Consider the following 13,876-nt stretch of genomic DNA (forward strand, 5'->3'; position numbering starts at 1 on the left):
ATGAGCTTAAGCATAACAACGATTGTGAGGATGGTGCAGGACCGGGAAGTGTTTCATTCTGTTGTGCATAGGGTTGCTGTGAGTTGGAACCAACTCGATGGGACAACAACAACTCTTTGAAAACATCAAGGCTATGAAGGACAAGGAAGACTAGGCGGGGGAGGGGGGCATGTACCAGATGGAAAGGGGCTGCAAAACATGATCACATCACACGGTGTGAGCCTGGACTAGACCCCAGACCTGTAATAGTATTGTGGGGTGACTGGCGGATTGTAGATGGGGCCTAGAAATGAGATTATATGAGACTTAGTCCTCATTTGATGGCTCTGCTGTGGCTATGCAGAAGAGTGTCCTATTTTGAGGGCATACAAACGTTACATTTCATGAAGAATTGGAGCATTATGTCAATAACTCATCCTCAAATTGTTCAGGAAAAAAATATACATAAATACAGAAAGTGATAAGGCAAATGTGGTAAAAAGTTAATAATTGGGACATACGGGTAAATGATACATAGAAAGTCTTCGCACTATTCTTACAACTTTTTTTGAAGTTTGAACTTAAAGGCTCAGGAGCTCACTGGAAAAGAATCCCACTGGCCAGAAAGATGGTCTTAGCTCTGAAGAAAAGCAACCGCCACAGCCTGAGAAACACATCAAGGACAAAACCCAAGTTCACAGTGAGATGCCAAACAATCAGTCATCGTTGGAGGTTGCTAGGCCACAACTCATTATTGTGAAAATTGATAAATAAAGGGAAAGAAACATCTATCCTTTCTTGCACAAAGTCTATTTCAGGGAGCAAATGCTGACGGGAAAAAGCTCCTGTTTTTACAGAAGAGTCACAGATAGGAAAGGCAGGAAGAATGACAGAACTGGACATTCCCCTTCCCAACCCCTGATGGAATAACAGTGTGGGCAGTGGAGCGTCAGGTGGACTGTTGGTGGAGAACGTGTAACAGATGCATCAGGTGACGGCCCCTGAGCCCAGCAGGACACTGGCTACTGAGGCCTCCACAGGTGGCTGGTCCACATAGACTCCATAGAGAGAGTGATGGGGACAGGGATCCTGACCCAAACACACCAACTGCAGAAAGGCCAGCAGAGAAAGTAAGCATGGAGCAAACATCAGCTGATACCAAGGACTGGTTGTTCACTGGGGCAATGACAGTGGTTCTGAGGTTAAGAAAAGTCCTTATCTGTTAAAGATGTACACTGATATAATCATAGGTCAACTGGTAAGATTGCTAGGATTTGGCTTAAAATTCCAAATTGACATAAGAAAAAAACACTAGCTTCTCAAATTTAATCTACAGTGGTAAATAAAGAACAGACATACTCCTTAGACTAAAGGCCACACCACAGCTCCACATTTAAATAGAATAAAGCAAGTTTTCACCGGTGCTGGACTTGGTAGGCCCAGAGCCGGCCGGGGCTGCTGTCAGGGCCAGACTGGAAAGCAGAGCTGCACGGGCGCGGCCTCAGTCTGGGGCAGGGGCAGGTGTGGGCAATGTCTGTGCAAAGGAGAGTTGTTGATTTCTTTTAACTTTCAAACTACTACAAAAGGTATTTTTTTCCCCAAATAATTAAAATCTCTTCAGAAGTTCTTATAAAACGGCAGGGACCAAGCTCCTTCTCAGGACATCCCTACAGCAAACACTGAGAAGTAGAGCCTTATGGGCACCACCTTAATCCAGGGCCAAGTCTTATTTCCCGGAAGTGACAAGCTCACACAGACTGTGCTGACTCTGTGCCACTTGGTAAGGCTGTGGGCCAGGCCCAGAAGTGCTGCACACTTTGACACAGCTGTGCCTCGAGGGCCGAGTGCCTGCAGCCCTCACGGCCACACTGGCCTTTGCAGCAGAGCAACAAAGGGCTGCAAGGCAGGTGGCAGGAGATGCTTCCAGGACAACCCACCCACTCAGGAGGCTGTAACAGCATCTGGGTGAAGCTATCACTGCCACGACTACCATGAAAAAGAAAAACCCACTTCTGGGCACCCTCTGCCCCCACCCTGGCCCTAGACCCTCAGCCCCGGGCCCTCTTCTAGGAGAGACATAGAAGCACAAGGGGCCAGGCGGACAAAGGCCCATGGGAGAGCTAAGAGGGAGTCATGATCCACTTCTTTCGGACCCGCTCACAAGTCCCCAAGACCACAGAACACCTGGACTCGGTGTCTGCTCCCTCCACCCACCTACCTTAGCATGTTTCGTGGGCGCTGCACTAGACTTCCAGGGAGGTTCGGTGTCCACGCCCTGCTCGGGCCTCAGTTCAGCAGAGGCCTATGGAAACCAACCAGCACAAGCAGGTCAAGGTGGGGTCGCTGGTGATGAGTGCTTCTACTTGAAATCACAGCTGCCACAGTGCAGGGTGCTGCGCCGGGTGGCACTGGACTCGGGGGCCGGGCACAGTATCTCATTTACTTCTCCCAGTAGCTCTCAGGGGCAGCTGCTCTGATTAGCCACCCAGCCCAAGGTCACTCAGCTAACAAAAGACAGGTCCAACATGCAGCCCAGGTCTGCCACTGCCCTACGCAGCCGCTTCTCCAGAAAGGGCACCCAACGGGCCAGCATTGAGATCTTCAAGTCTTTGGGAACTCCACAAGCCCATCTGAAGTGACAATGATTACCCTGAAGAAGTGGCCTCAAGAGGCCAATAAATAAGGAGACACATGTATTCTGGGTGCCCCCAAAATCTGTCCCACCCCCCTCACACACTTCACATACACGGCCTTTAAGCGAAACCTAGGAGTCTTTGCATTTGTAGAGAAAAAACAGCATTAACTGGAGAGTGAAAAATGCTGGAGAATTCTAGCCCATTAGCCCTAGTGAGATGTAAGAAAAGGCTCCTTTACCAATTAAGTGCAGATAATTAAGAGAAGGCCAGCTGACCTGTCCTGACACCCACCACCTGGGCTGTGAGCACAGAGCAGGCACCCAAGAAACTCTCACTGAACAAGTGGAACCAACGATGGCTAAGCAAACCATGGCTACCCCAGGCACGGGAGGAAATGTACAAATAATGCAAAGGTCTCGGTGTCCCACCCTCACTGGCCAGATGGAACTTGCCCCAGGGTACTTGGTGACAAGCCCCCTTAATGCGTGGGAGAAGAGCGCCCCCACCTGTGTTGCAGCCGGCTGACCAAGAGAGAAAGTCTGGTACTTGAAGGGGATGTGGGCGGTCTCCTTGGGGCGCAGGTACAGCTGGGGGGCCAGGCCGCCACCACGCAGGTGGAACATGTCCTCCTCCACTGGCGTGAGCAGGCCAGCCGCATCTTTGAAGTGCCGCCATTCCCTGCTGTCCAGGATGACGCTGGAGGGAGACGGGGAGACGGAGCTTGAGGCATAAATACTCATTCTCCCGAGCCAGTCCCGTGCAGGCAGACTACACCCCACTCACCTGAGGCCAGTACTCAGAGCAGCGGTAACCAGGTGCCGTGGTGTCAGCTCAGACTCATAACCACCCCATGTGTGTCAGAGTAGAACTGTGCTCCACAGGGTTTTCAGTGGCTGATTTTTTGGAAGTAGAACGTTAGGCCTTTCTTCCGAGGCACCTCTGGGTGAACTTGAACTGCCAACCTTTGGTTAGCAGCAAGCATGTTAAACCATCTGTACCACCCAGGGTCTAGAGCAGTGGTAGAAAGCCTAAATCAGCCTGGCCTAAGTGACATGAAAAACAGCTCAGCCGGAAGTCCACAGTCAGCCCACAACACAAAGCTGCCTCCCCCTGGGTGGCGGGGGAGGGGCTCACGCGCCCACCTGAGTTCAGGGTTGTCAATCTCCACGGTCACCGTGTGCTGCGTGTTGTGAGGGTTCTTAAGGGCAAACTCGAAAAACTCGGCGGTGCCCAGGGAGGTGTATAGTGTGTGCTGGGTGGTGATGGCCAGGCTCAGCAGGCTGGCGATGCCCTCGGCCTTCGTGCGCTCGCGGTAGGCCTCAATGACCTGCAGGTCCCGCAAGTGCTGTGCTCGGACACTCTGCTGAGCCTGTGGGGCAGGGGCAGACACGGGGGCTGACCGGGTGCAGGGTCCTGGGTGCTCCAGGAGCCACCCCTCCCATTCTCCACCATGTGGTTTGAGGGACTGGTCCACCTCCAGCTCTGGGGGTGGGTCCCACTGGTGGGGCAGCCTCCTCCCCAAGCCTCACCCCTCCTCACTTCCATGTGGGGTTCTCTCTCTCTGCCCTCAGTGTGGTCCACCGCAAGGGTGCGGAGTGGTCTATCTGGCTGCCCAGCCTCCTGGCACGCAACCCTCCCCACACACGGCCCTCCCTTGCACGCAGCCCACCCCCACACTGTATCCCTCACCAGCACACTGCTCCTCTGGCCGCCAAGCTCTCCTCTGGCCTCCCGCAGGCGCACCGACTGCATTCTCTCCAGCTTGCGCCTGCGGACAGCATCTGCCTCGCGGCCAGCACTCTGGGGGTTCCGGCTCCCCATCTGCATGTGGGTGAACAGCATGGCAGCCAGCTCACTGTCCACGTTAGCCAGTTTCTGGGCCTGGACCACACGTTTTCCTGCTGGAAGGTGCAAAGAAAGAGTCAGAGATCAGCACATACAGGTGTGCTCATTAGGTGACAAGCCTCCCAGAAGACTTCATCCCGGAAGGGAGTCCCAGAGAGCCTTGGAGCCTTCCTGTGGGTCAGATCTAGGTTTTTCTCGGATGCTGGTAAAGAGGCAACTGTCCACACTGACCTCCACAGCCCCTCCCGTGCCAGCCTCCCACATAAACCTCACCTCCACAGCCCCTCCCGTGCCAGCCTCCCACATAAACCTCACCTCCACAGCCCCTCCCGTGCCAGCCTCCCACATAAACCTCACCTCCACAGCCCCTCCCGTGCCAGCCTCCCACATAAACCTCACCTCCACAGCCCCTCCCGTGCCAGCCTCCCACATAAACCTCACCTCCACAGCCCCTCCCGTGCCAGCCTCCCACATAAACCTCACCTCCACAGCCCCTCCCGTGCCAGCCTTCCACATAAACCTCACCTCCACAGCCCCTCCCAAGCCAGCCTCCAATATAAACCCCACCTCCACAGCCCCTCCTATGCCAGCCTCCAACATAAACCTCATCTCCACAGCCATTGCTGTGCCACCCTCTAACATAAACCTCACCTCCACAGTCCCTCCCGTGCCAGCCACTAACATGAGGGCCCTTCTGGTCTGGAAATTTAGACGTGCATTCATTAATACACCATTGCGTGGCTTTCTAGGGAAAAAAGTCAGGACTCCAGGACCTCACACTTTCAGGAGTTTTACAGGTCCTGCTTCACACCTGCACCCAGGCCTACCCCTCTCTGCCAATATGCCCAGCTCCTCCGGAGACAGGAGAGGTGCCAAGGGCACCCACACCCATTGTACCCGAGGCCCCATCCATGCTCTCAGACACCCCCATGTGGGATGTCAATAGCTCCAAGTCCTGGTAAGGAATCAGAGGCCCCAAGAGCTTGTGCCCCTGGCCCAACACCTCCGCAGCTGCGCTAAATAGAAATAAGCTGGGCCCGGCCCTAGCACTCACCTCAGGCTTTTCATGTGCGGCCCCCGGACTCTGGCCTCCAGGGCAGCCTGTTTCCTTTGGGGCCACTCCACAAAACTCTGGGCACACACGGAAGCCTTTTAGCTGATCAAAGAACCCAAAGGGGGCCTGGCTTCGGCAGGCAGAAGACCAACCACCCCAGGACACTGCTGGGTTCTCTTCTGCACGACCCAGCGCTGGGCTTATGGCACCAATGGAGCTGTGCTTGGGGCTAGGCCACACGCCACACCTTCCACGTCACAGCTGACACATTAGGTCCCAGGACAGTCACTCAACCAGCGTGGGCAGGGCAAGTGAGAAGGGATGTCCCAACCTAGGCATGGGGTCCTTCCTGGCCCTTAGGTACCAAACGCCACTGTGGATCCTCTTCCGGCTCCCATGTTCTCTCATCTACACCCACAGCCGCATGCTGATGCTTCCGCCTGTGATGACACCATCTTTCTCCCCTCATTCACCCACCTCTTCCTCAGTTACACGTAAACAAGTGCTATTTCCAGGTTCCCTGCCACCACTCTATTTTAAAGCCATTTAATTGCTTTTCAGATGACATGAGTTGGTTGTGGCATCTTAAATGGCCACCCCAAATGAACATTTTGCCCGTCTCTGGGGCGGAATTGCCTCAGCCCACAGTCCTGCAGTCACCCCTTCTTACTGCTCTCCTAGTTCTGTGAAACCAGAAACAACATTTTAGAATGACAGTATGGGGCTATACTCACTGAGAGCCAGGAAGCCCTGAGGCGCTCTTTAAATTTCACACTTCTTAATTCCAGAGCCCCACCCAGTGGTTTTGATCAAAGGAGGGGATGGAGGACCAGCCTCAGAGACTCATGGTTCTGGATTCCTGTGCTGACACCCTGACCTGCTGGGCCCCACAGCTGTGGGTTTCACATATAACCTCAGCCTTGTTCTTGGAGTGTTGGGCTGCCTCAACTCCCTCCACTCTGGGGAAACAATACTCCATTCTCCCGGCAGTCAGAGGCCTTGCTGGGGCCAGCTGGGATGGAGACACATGGACCCCAAAGCAGGAAATCCAGGTTCTAGTCCGCTGCCTCCAACTAGGTAAATGAGCAGGTCAGCTAGCCTCTCTCTGCCTTTGTTTCTTCAATATTAACATGAGGACGCTGGGCCAGGACAGACTGTCAACCCTTTGGAGAACCTGAACATACAGAGCCCCCATCCCCAGTAGAATGTGTGAGGACCCTCAAAGTTCTGCCTGGGGCTTCAGGGAACTTGTGGGATCCTCAAGTCCTTCTAAGGACCCGCACGCCTGGTCAGAGGTCCAAGGACAAGATGGTCCCCAAGGCCCTTCTGGTTCTAAGAAGACCCAGTCTGACTCTCCCTCCTGGAGCATGCAGTAAAGCCAGCAAAGCCAGCAGCCCAGCAACACAAGAAAGCTCATGGCAGCTCTGGATTCGTACAAGATGATCTGCAACATTTGGGTAAATGCTACTTAAAGTGCACTTCCCACTTTCAATTCAATGACAAGTATTTAATATTCAAGACTGTGGGGTCATTTTAAGGGGACAGAAACACTTCAGAGCTTCCCTGCTGTGGAGAATATGTTTACCAAACCAAGTTCTTCATTTCCCAACCTTAATAATTGGTTTAGTCCTCCTCCTCCCAACACGAGGAGTCTCAAATTAGTTTTGAAAAATCAGTCTATGTTCTTCCTGACTTTTTCATTTTTTCTTCCTCGGCAGAGGAGCAGCTAACCAAAAACATATACCACTTGGAGGAGGACAACTTCTCTATGAAAGTCACACAGCCACGTTTCCACAGACCCCAACTAGGGTGCTGGGTTTGATCCGTGGAGTGAGCATATGTGACCAGCAGGCCAGTAGGGCCACTGAGGCAGGGCCCTGGGCCTGGGGCCAGGCAGCCTCGTTCTCACCAAAGCGGTATCAGCCACCCACCACCGCCCACTCACACACACACATACACTATTTCCCATCCTCAGCCACCTGCCTACTCTCCCCATTCCCACCCAGCCCCCTACTCACATCTCAGGGATCCCTTCATGAGGAGGCTGCCTCCTGGGAAGCTGCTGGTCCCGTCGTTGGAGATGACCCTCGATCTGGATGGTGGCAACGAGTTGGAATGTCTCACCCTCTGCTCACACACATGACCTAAAACACACACCCGGCATAAAATATTAATACCCCAAAAGAGTCTGGCAATATTAGACTCACCAATATAATTCCCCATGGGGTTCTAGCTCCCAAATGTCCCGTGTGTGCCCTCTGATATACCAGTGTCCCGTGATCCCACTCTATTCTACATTTGGTTGGCAACTGAGAGGTGACAGCGGGGCTTATTTTCATTGGAACATTTCCATCTCCAGTTTTCAGACTCTCAGCAGCAGCCCTGCTTCCCCAGGATGGATTAGACCACGTGATGCTCAGGGCGCTAACTTTGAGTCTTATTTGCTGGTCTCTAGATCAACCCTAGTAGCCTCACAACATGCAGTGTTTCCTAGACTCTAAACCCAGGCTTTTGACCACCATACTGTTAGGGGAAGGCCTTCGTGCACTTCCACACGGCAGTGTCTGACTCCAGATACACTTAACTGTAAAAGATGCTAAACAAGTGAAATCTTCGCTGAAGCTGTTTTCATAAAAGAGACCTTTGAAGAGAAGCAATGCTGCTTTAATGGGATAAACATGTGTCTGACATGTTCTCCTTGGGCTGGCTGCCAGCGGCACCTGCTCAATTTAGCCAGCGGGCCAGGGCCCCAGGCAGGCTTCCCCTGCCTCCACAGAGCCCCCACCTTGGGACTCACTACTTCTCAGTGTACCTTTCACTCCTATCTGGGGTAAGGCAGAGGACACCTAATGGCACATTACACATGAACCACACAGTCTCAAATGCAGGATGCAGGCACTGTTCACCCCACTCCCAACGAGGTAGTGCTGAGTACTTACAGACAAAGGGGTGTCATGGCGGCCTTCCTGGGAGCTGACAGAAGCTGGAGCCCCCTCCCTGGGTTCTATCTCAGCCCCTCTACCTCCCCTCCCCTCCCCCCCTCCCTCTGCCCTGGGGGTGGGGGAGGGTGCAGGCCCCACTCAGCTCAGCATCTTCTTCCTCTCTTCTGGTCCACCTGCCTGCCCTTGGCCACGGGGAAAGCTCCGAGTGGTAGGCTCCGTGGCTGCTAGGGAGGCTGCAGTTTTCAAGTGGGAGCTCGGTGCTGGGCACACAGTTCCAGCCAGGGCCCCAGTAGTGGCATCCCTCACTCTTCTGTTCTGTGTACCTCTGGGTCAGTTTATAATGTGTTAGGGTACAGCACAGGCACCCCATCTCTTCAGAAGCCCACTTACGCATTCATGAAGGCACGGCTTCGCTCCTGTCACCCACCTCAGACGCCTGTGTGTGCTTCCAGCATTGGGGTCATGGGCTGCTCACAGGCACCTACATGCCCACTCCTGCCTGCCCACACTGCCTTCTTGGGACAAGTGTTCAGGGAAGAGCTGTCCTCAGCCTTGTCCTTGCTGCTTCCTCCTGAGAACCCCAAGGAACTCTCCTCTGTCTGCCCCACTCACCAACTTTCCTCCTCCGCTTTTACACTCTGTACTGGAGTTTTCCATCTTCCCCTTCCAATTAAAGCATAAAGCCTTGATATTTAGGCCAAAACACATCTTCTCACCTCTTTGGGGCCATCTGACCCTGACAGCAGCTCATCATCAAAGTGCCGTGATCCCATCCTGAAGAAACCAACCCTGGGTGCCAGCACCCTGTGCACAGACGGCTGTCCACCTCTCGTGGCCTGTTTATCTTCTAAGTCAAAGAATACATTCCGGAGCAAGATGGAAACTCGGACTTGCCCGTTCAGCAGCCCACTCGGTCATCTCTCCACCATTGGGCAGGTCCCGGCAAACATCACAACAAGCAGGAAATGGTCAGAGGCCTCAGGGAGTCCCAGATGTGCGAGGGGACAGCATAGGCAAAAGCCAGGTGTCGAAGGGACAGAGGGCACTGACACTCACAGCCTTCCACCTGGACCCCAGTCCTTCAGTTTCCTACCCACAACCAACCCCAGGCAGTCCAGGTGTCTTGCTCTCTGTGCTGCTTCTTCCTGCAGGAATCTGCAGCAGGCTGGTGACTCTTGCAGGGCTGGCACATCTTGGCCAGTTCTCTGTTCCATTCCGCGCCAAGAAGGAGTGAGCCGCCTAGTCACCTGGTAGTGTCGCCAGCATATGGCCACCTACCCATACCCTCAGGTAGCAACAAGGTTCATTCCACCCTGAGGGAGGCCTGGGGATCTTCTGTAGCTTTCTCGGCCACCATGACCCAATAAGTTGTGGTGAGGAGGACTCTGGTCCACCCACATCTAACAGAAATGACCACTGGCCCATGGTAAGCCTGGTAGCGTGTTCCCCTATGAAAGGCAGACAGAAACCAGGAAACCGTTGCCGGGTCAGGGTCGGGTCTAGACAGCTGAGGCCCAGCGGGCAGCACTGCCGGAGCTCTTGCCCTCCAGGGTGCTCACAGTGACCATTCCCACAGCGCGTGGCCAGTGTATCATGGGGTCACAACATGGACAGACGAGGGGCACTGCGGGCTGCACTACGACCTCCTCTGACCATAGTTACACAGATGCAATGATTTCTTACATGATGGGAATGCTCTGGGCTGACATGGAGGAGCATGTGCACGCTCACACAGGACAGTACAGCGGGCAGAGGCTGCACACCTCCAGGGCACGGTCTACGATCAGAAGCTGGTACAGAGCTCGTGCCCCTTCAGGGAGACGGAAGTTACACCTGGGCTCCCCCATGCTACAGGAGCAGGAATGTCTTTCAAGCAGGCTGAGCCACCCTGCCACTGCCCACACTCTCTGCAGGAGCCCGGACGTCACCTGCCAAGCGTCTGACCCAACCCTTGGTCATCTGTCCAAGCCCTTCAGCTCATGGTTCTCCATGTCATATGTGGTTTACTGACATGCATCCCCTGAGAAGATGAACCCCAGACCTACGGAGCCACCACCTGAGGTGGGAGCCAGGGCAGCCCCTGCATCCCCAGGATAGTCCCTCCAGGGGGCTACAGAAGATAAGTGACAACTGGGCTCCCAGCAGACTGTCATCTTGTTTCAGTCATGATCCTGGGATCAAAGAAAATAACATGGTCCCAGCAATCCCTATGCGACAAGAGACAATCGAAAGAAACTTGTGAAGTGGCTGTTTAGAAAGTCAAAGACCCTGTATAAGATGAAAAGCCACCAAGCCATGTCCCACCACCATATGAAGATCTGCAGGGGAGCTGGGGGGAGCTGGCCGGCACCAAGGCGGCGCCATTTGCAGCGGATGCTTCCATTTTGTTCTCAAACGTGACCTCCAGGTAAAAGCACGGGGGCGCCGTCCACGTCAAGCCGAGGCTGGATGTCCAGGACCGAGGTTCTCACTGTGATTCCTTCTCTGCTGTCCTGGAGACTTACACAGTCGTCATCCAATTTGCTGACACGCTCTTGCTGCTCAATGCATAATAACCGATTTTATAAAAAAAATAAAGGCCACGACACTTCTTTTTCCCCCAAAAAATGCAAAGTTTACTGAGGAAATCAAAGCGCGCAGCACTGACACGAAGTGTGCTGTGTCCGGCGTCTGTCCTTGACTAATCTCCCTCTGCAGGGCTGCAGCCGAGCCTCTCAAACTGGGTATCACCGACTCTCTTCCCCACGAGCTTATCTCTCTCTTGCAGGCAAAGTATGAAAATGACAATTTAAGATAGTATATAATGGAGCTAATCTTTCTTCTGCCGATAAGATTTTAGAACCTGGAGTCACTGCACATTTGTGGGCTGTGAATTAAATGTAAAAACACCCAGCACAGTCTAGGAAGCAGAATGCTCCCTGCAACGCTGGGCTGGCCGTTGCTGAAACTTTTGAATAACGTCCGCTGCTCACATGTGGCTCTAGGACCTAATTGAGTTTTGCTGTTTCCATATTGTCTACTTTCAAAGCTGCCTCAGATTTTACATTTGTAAACGAGCAGGCAGACACCCTCAACCAGACCTAATGAGCTGTGTGCTCTGGGCTCCTCAGCTGCAGCTGCGCTGTGGGCCTTGGCACAGGCGGAGGAGGCCCATGAGGCTTGAGGGTTTAGAATCAGGCTGGGTTTTGAGGAATGGAAAATTCCCTAATAAAATGACAAAGAGGTCTGACTCCCATCCAGACAGGGCTCCAGAAACCTACTTGTTTTTTGTTGTGCTTTCAGTGTTGCCAAGAAAAAGCCTCAATCCTTCCAGAGTCCCTTTGAGGACAGCCTGCTGGTTTGTCACTGACCCCACAGGGTTCCTGTTGGCCCCATGGCCTGAGACCACACAGCAGGCATGCCCAGCCCAACACCCCTCTGTCCACGAGCCCCACGCCCCACTGCCCACCAGCCCCATACCCCTCTGTCCACCAGCCCCACGCCCCACTGCCCACCAGCCCCGTCACCAGCCCCTGTTGCATCAGGGGCCCCAGTCAAAGCCTCTGGGACATCCCAGGCAGACCCATCCTGAGCCATGTGCAGCCCACCCTGCCCGCCCTCCCTGCTGAGGCTGTGGGATGATGGGAGTCAGGGCACAGCTTCTCGGATAAGCAGCCAGGCTCAGAGAATGCACTTCCATGCTCTCTTGTTCCCAAGAGTGCGAACATTCAGGAGCACTTCTCTTCCCTTCTCTCTCCTCCTTGATGAGCAGCGCTGTGGGCTGGTACTCCAAACGAACATCTCCCTTCGAACCTATTCACTTTGTTTAAGGCTGTCACAGAGATGTCCAATGAATAGCATCAAGAAACAAAATGTATGCAAGACCAAGTTGACTAGTGGTCTCAAATCCTGATCAGATATGAACTAGGGGACACCCAGCACTCAGTGCCCAGTCAGACTCTCAGGGGCCAAGGTCAGATGCTCAGGCGCCAAGGTCCGACTCTCAGTGGCCAAGGTCAGATTCTCAGTGGCCAAGGTCACACTTTTAGTGAGGATGGTCAGACCCTCAGAAGCCAAGGTCAGACTTTCAGGAGCCAAGGTCAGACTCTTAGGAGCCAAGGTCAGACCCTCAGGATCCAAGGTCAGACCCTCAGGAGCAGTCTAACAGGAATCCCGCTGAATTCCTACTAAGAGTATCAGACCATGCTCAGGATGTGTCTGCTCCCAAGGGAGATGATGCTTTAGCAGGGGAAACAGCCCAGGAAACAGCCCAGGGCCAGCACAGATGCCAGGCTCTTACCCACGTTCGCCAAGGTCAGGTGCAGCCGGCCCTTCACCACAGTGTGGACACCAATGGGCTTGACGCTGCCAAACCGGGTCACATCTCCACTGACCACCACCACGTCCTGTTCGTATTCCGTCGCCACCACCTCGAGCTCATGCGAGACCTGGACAGCCGGCCGCCCTTGGCGGAGGAGATGCTGCATAAGAAAAATGTGTTCAGGAGCCAGAGCGGGGCCACAGCCCACCTCCAGGTGCCCCTGCAGGTGTGAAGGAGCTCCCCACCCACCAAGAAAGGACACTGAGGAAGAGGAGGTGTAGCATGGGGAGGGACAAGAACCCAAAGAGCACACAAACTTGTACATCAGGCAGAAGTCCACTACTTCTTAGAATATGAGCCCTTCAGATGGTAGTCTTTTTCATAAATCTTTAATAAAACACAACCAAACTGACCAATGCACAAGCCCTACTAAGCCCCAGGGGCACAGATGGCTTGGCAAGCACCCTGGAGGAACTACCCCTCCAGGAGAGAACATGAGCAGATCCAGGTGATCCAGGTCTGGGGCAGCGTGAGAGCCCCCAGGGGACCTGCAGAAGCTCTCAGAATGGAGACGAGCCTGCAGGGCAAGGGGATGGGGGCTGGTCAGCAGGCCACGCCGAGGCTCAGAGCCAGAGGACACCCAGACAGAGTAGTGGGCTCCAGTGTGGCAGAAGAGGGACCGTGGGGACCAGCAGGGAGGCAAGCTGAGCATGGTGTGGAGGCTGGATGGCGAGGATATCCATGCCAGACTGAGGGTTCGGAGTTCACCCGGCCTGTGAGAGCTAGAAGGTTATGAAGCACCTTCTTCACGAGCTAAGAAGGCTGCAGTGGGGACACACCATCCTTGCCTTGGTCCTGGACCCGCCAAGTTCATTCTGGCCTCAGGGCTCTGCACTCTCTGGAATGCCTGGTCTCTAGAGTAACCAGGGACTGGCCTGCTTGTCACCTCCTTGGAGGGGACTTCCCTGCCCCCTCAAGCTAAAATACAGCCACAACGGCCCACCTCACCCTGTCTTGATTCCTCGCACGGTGTTACTGATGAATGAATGACCCAGTCAATCGATCAGCAGTGCTTGTGGAGCAGGGCCCGGTAGCCAGGGGAGGGACATCGCCAGAGGAA

General features: G+C 54.1%; 1 protein-coding gene across 1 annotated transcript in view; it reads right to left on the reverse strand.

Moving 5' to 3' along the window:
* The window catches only part of NPHP4 (nephrocystin 4), a 115,709-nt gene that overhangs the window by 8,527 nt on the left and 93,306 nt on the right, over positions 1–13,876 (reverse strand). Inside the window, 6 exon segments of the mRNA XM_004385101.1 lie at positions 2,198–2,281; positions 3,122–3,311; positions 3,758–3,984; positions 4,305–4,513; positions 7,533–7,658; positions 12,736–12,916. Of these exon segments, the coding sequence (XP_004385158.1) occupies positions 2,198–2,281; positions 3,122–3,311; positions 3,758–3,984; positions 4,305–4,513; positions 7,533–7,658; positions 12,736–12,916 (1,017 nt within the window).

This window comes from Trichechus manatus, unplaced genomic scaffold (genome assembly GCF_000243295.1).
Source record: "Trichechus manatus latirostris isolate Lorelei unplaced genomic scaffold, TriManLat1.0 scaffold00133, whole genome shotgun sequence".
Taxonomy (NCBI): Eukaryota; Metazoa; Chordata; class Mammalia; order Sirenia; family Trichechidae; genus Trichechus; species Trichechus manatus.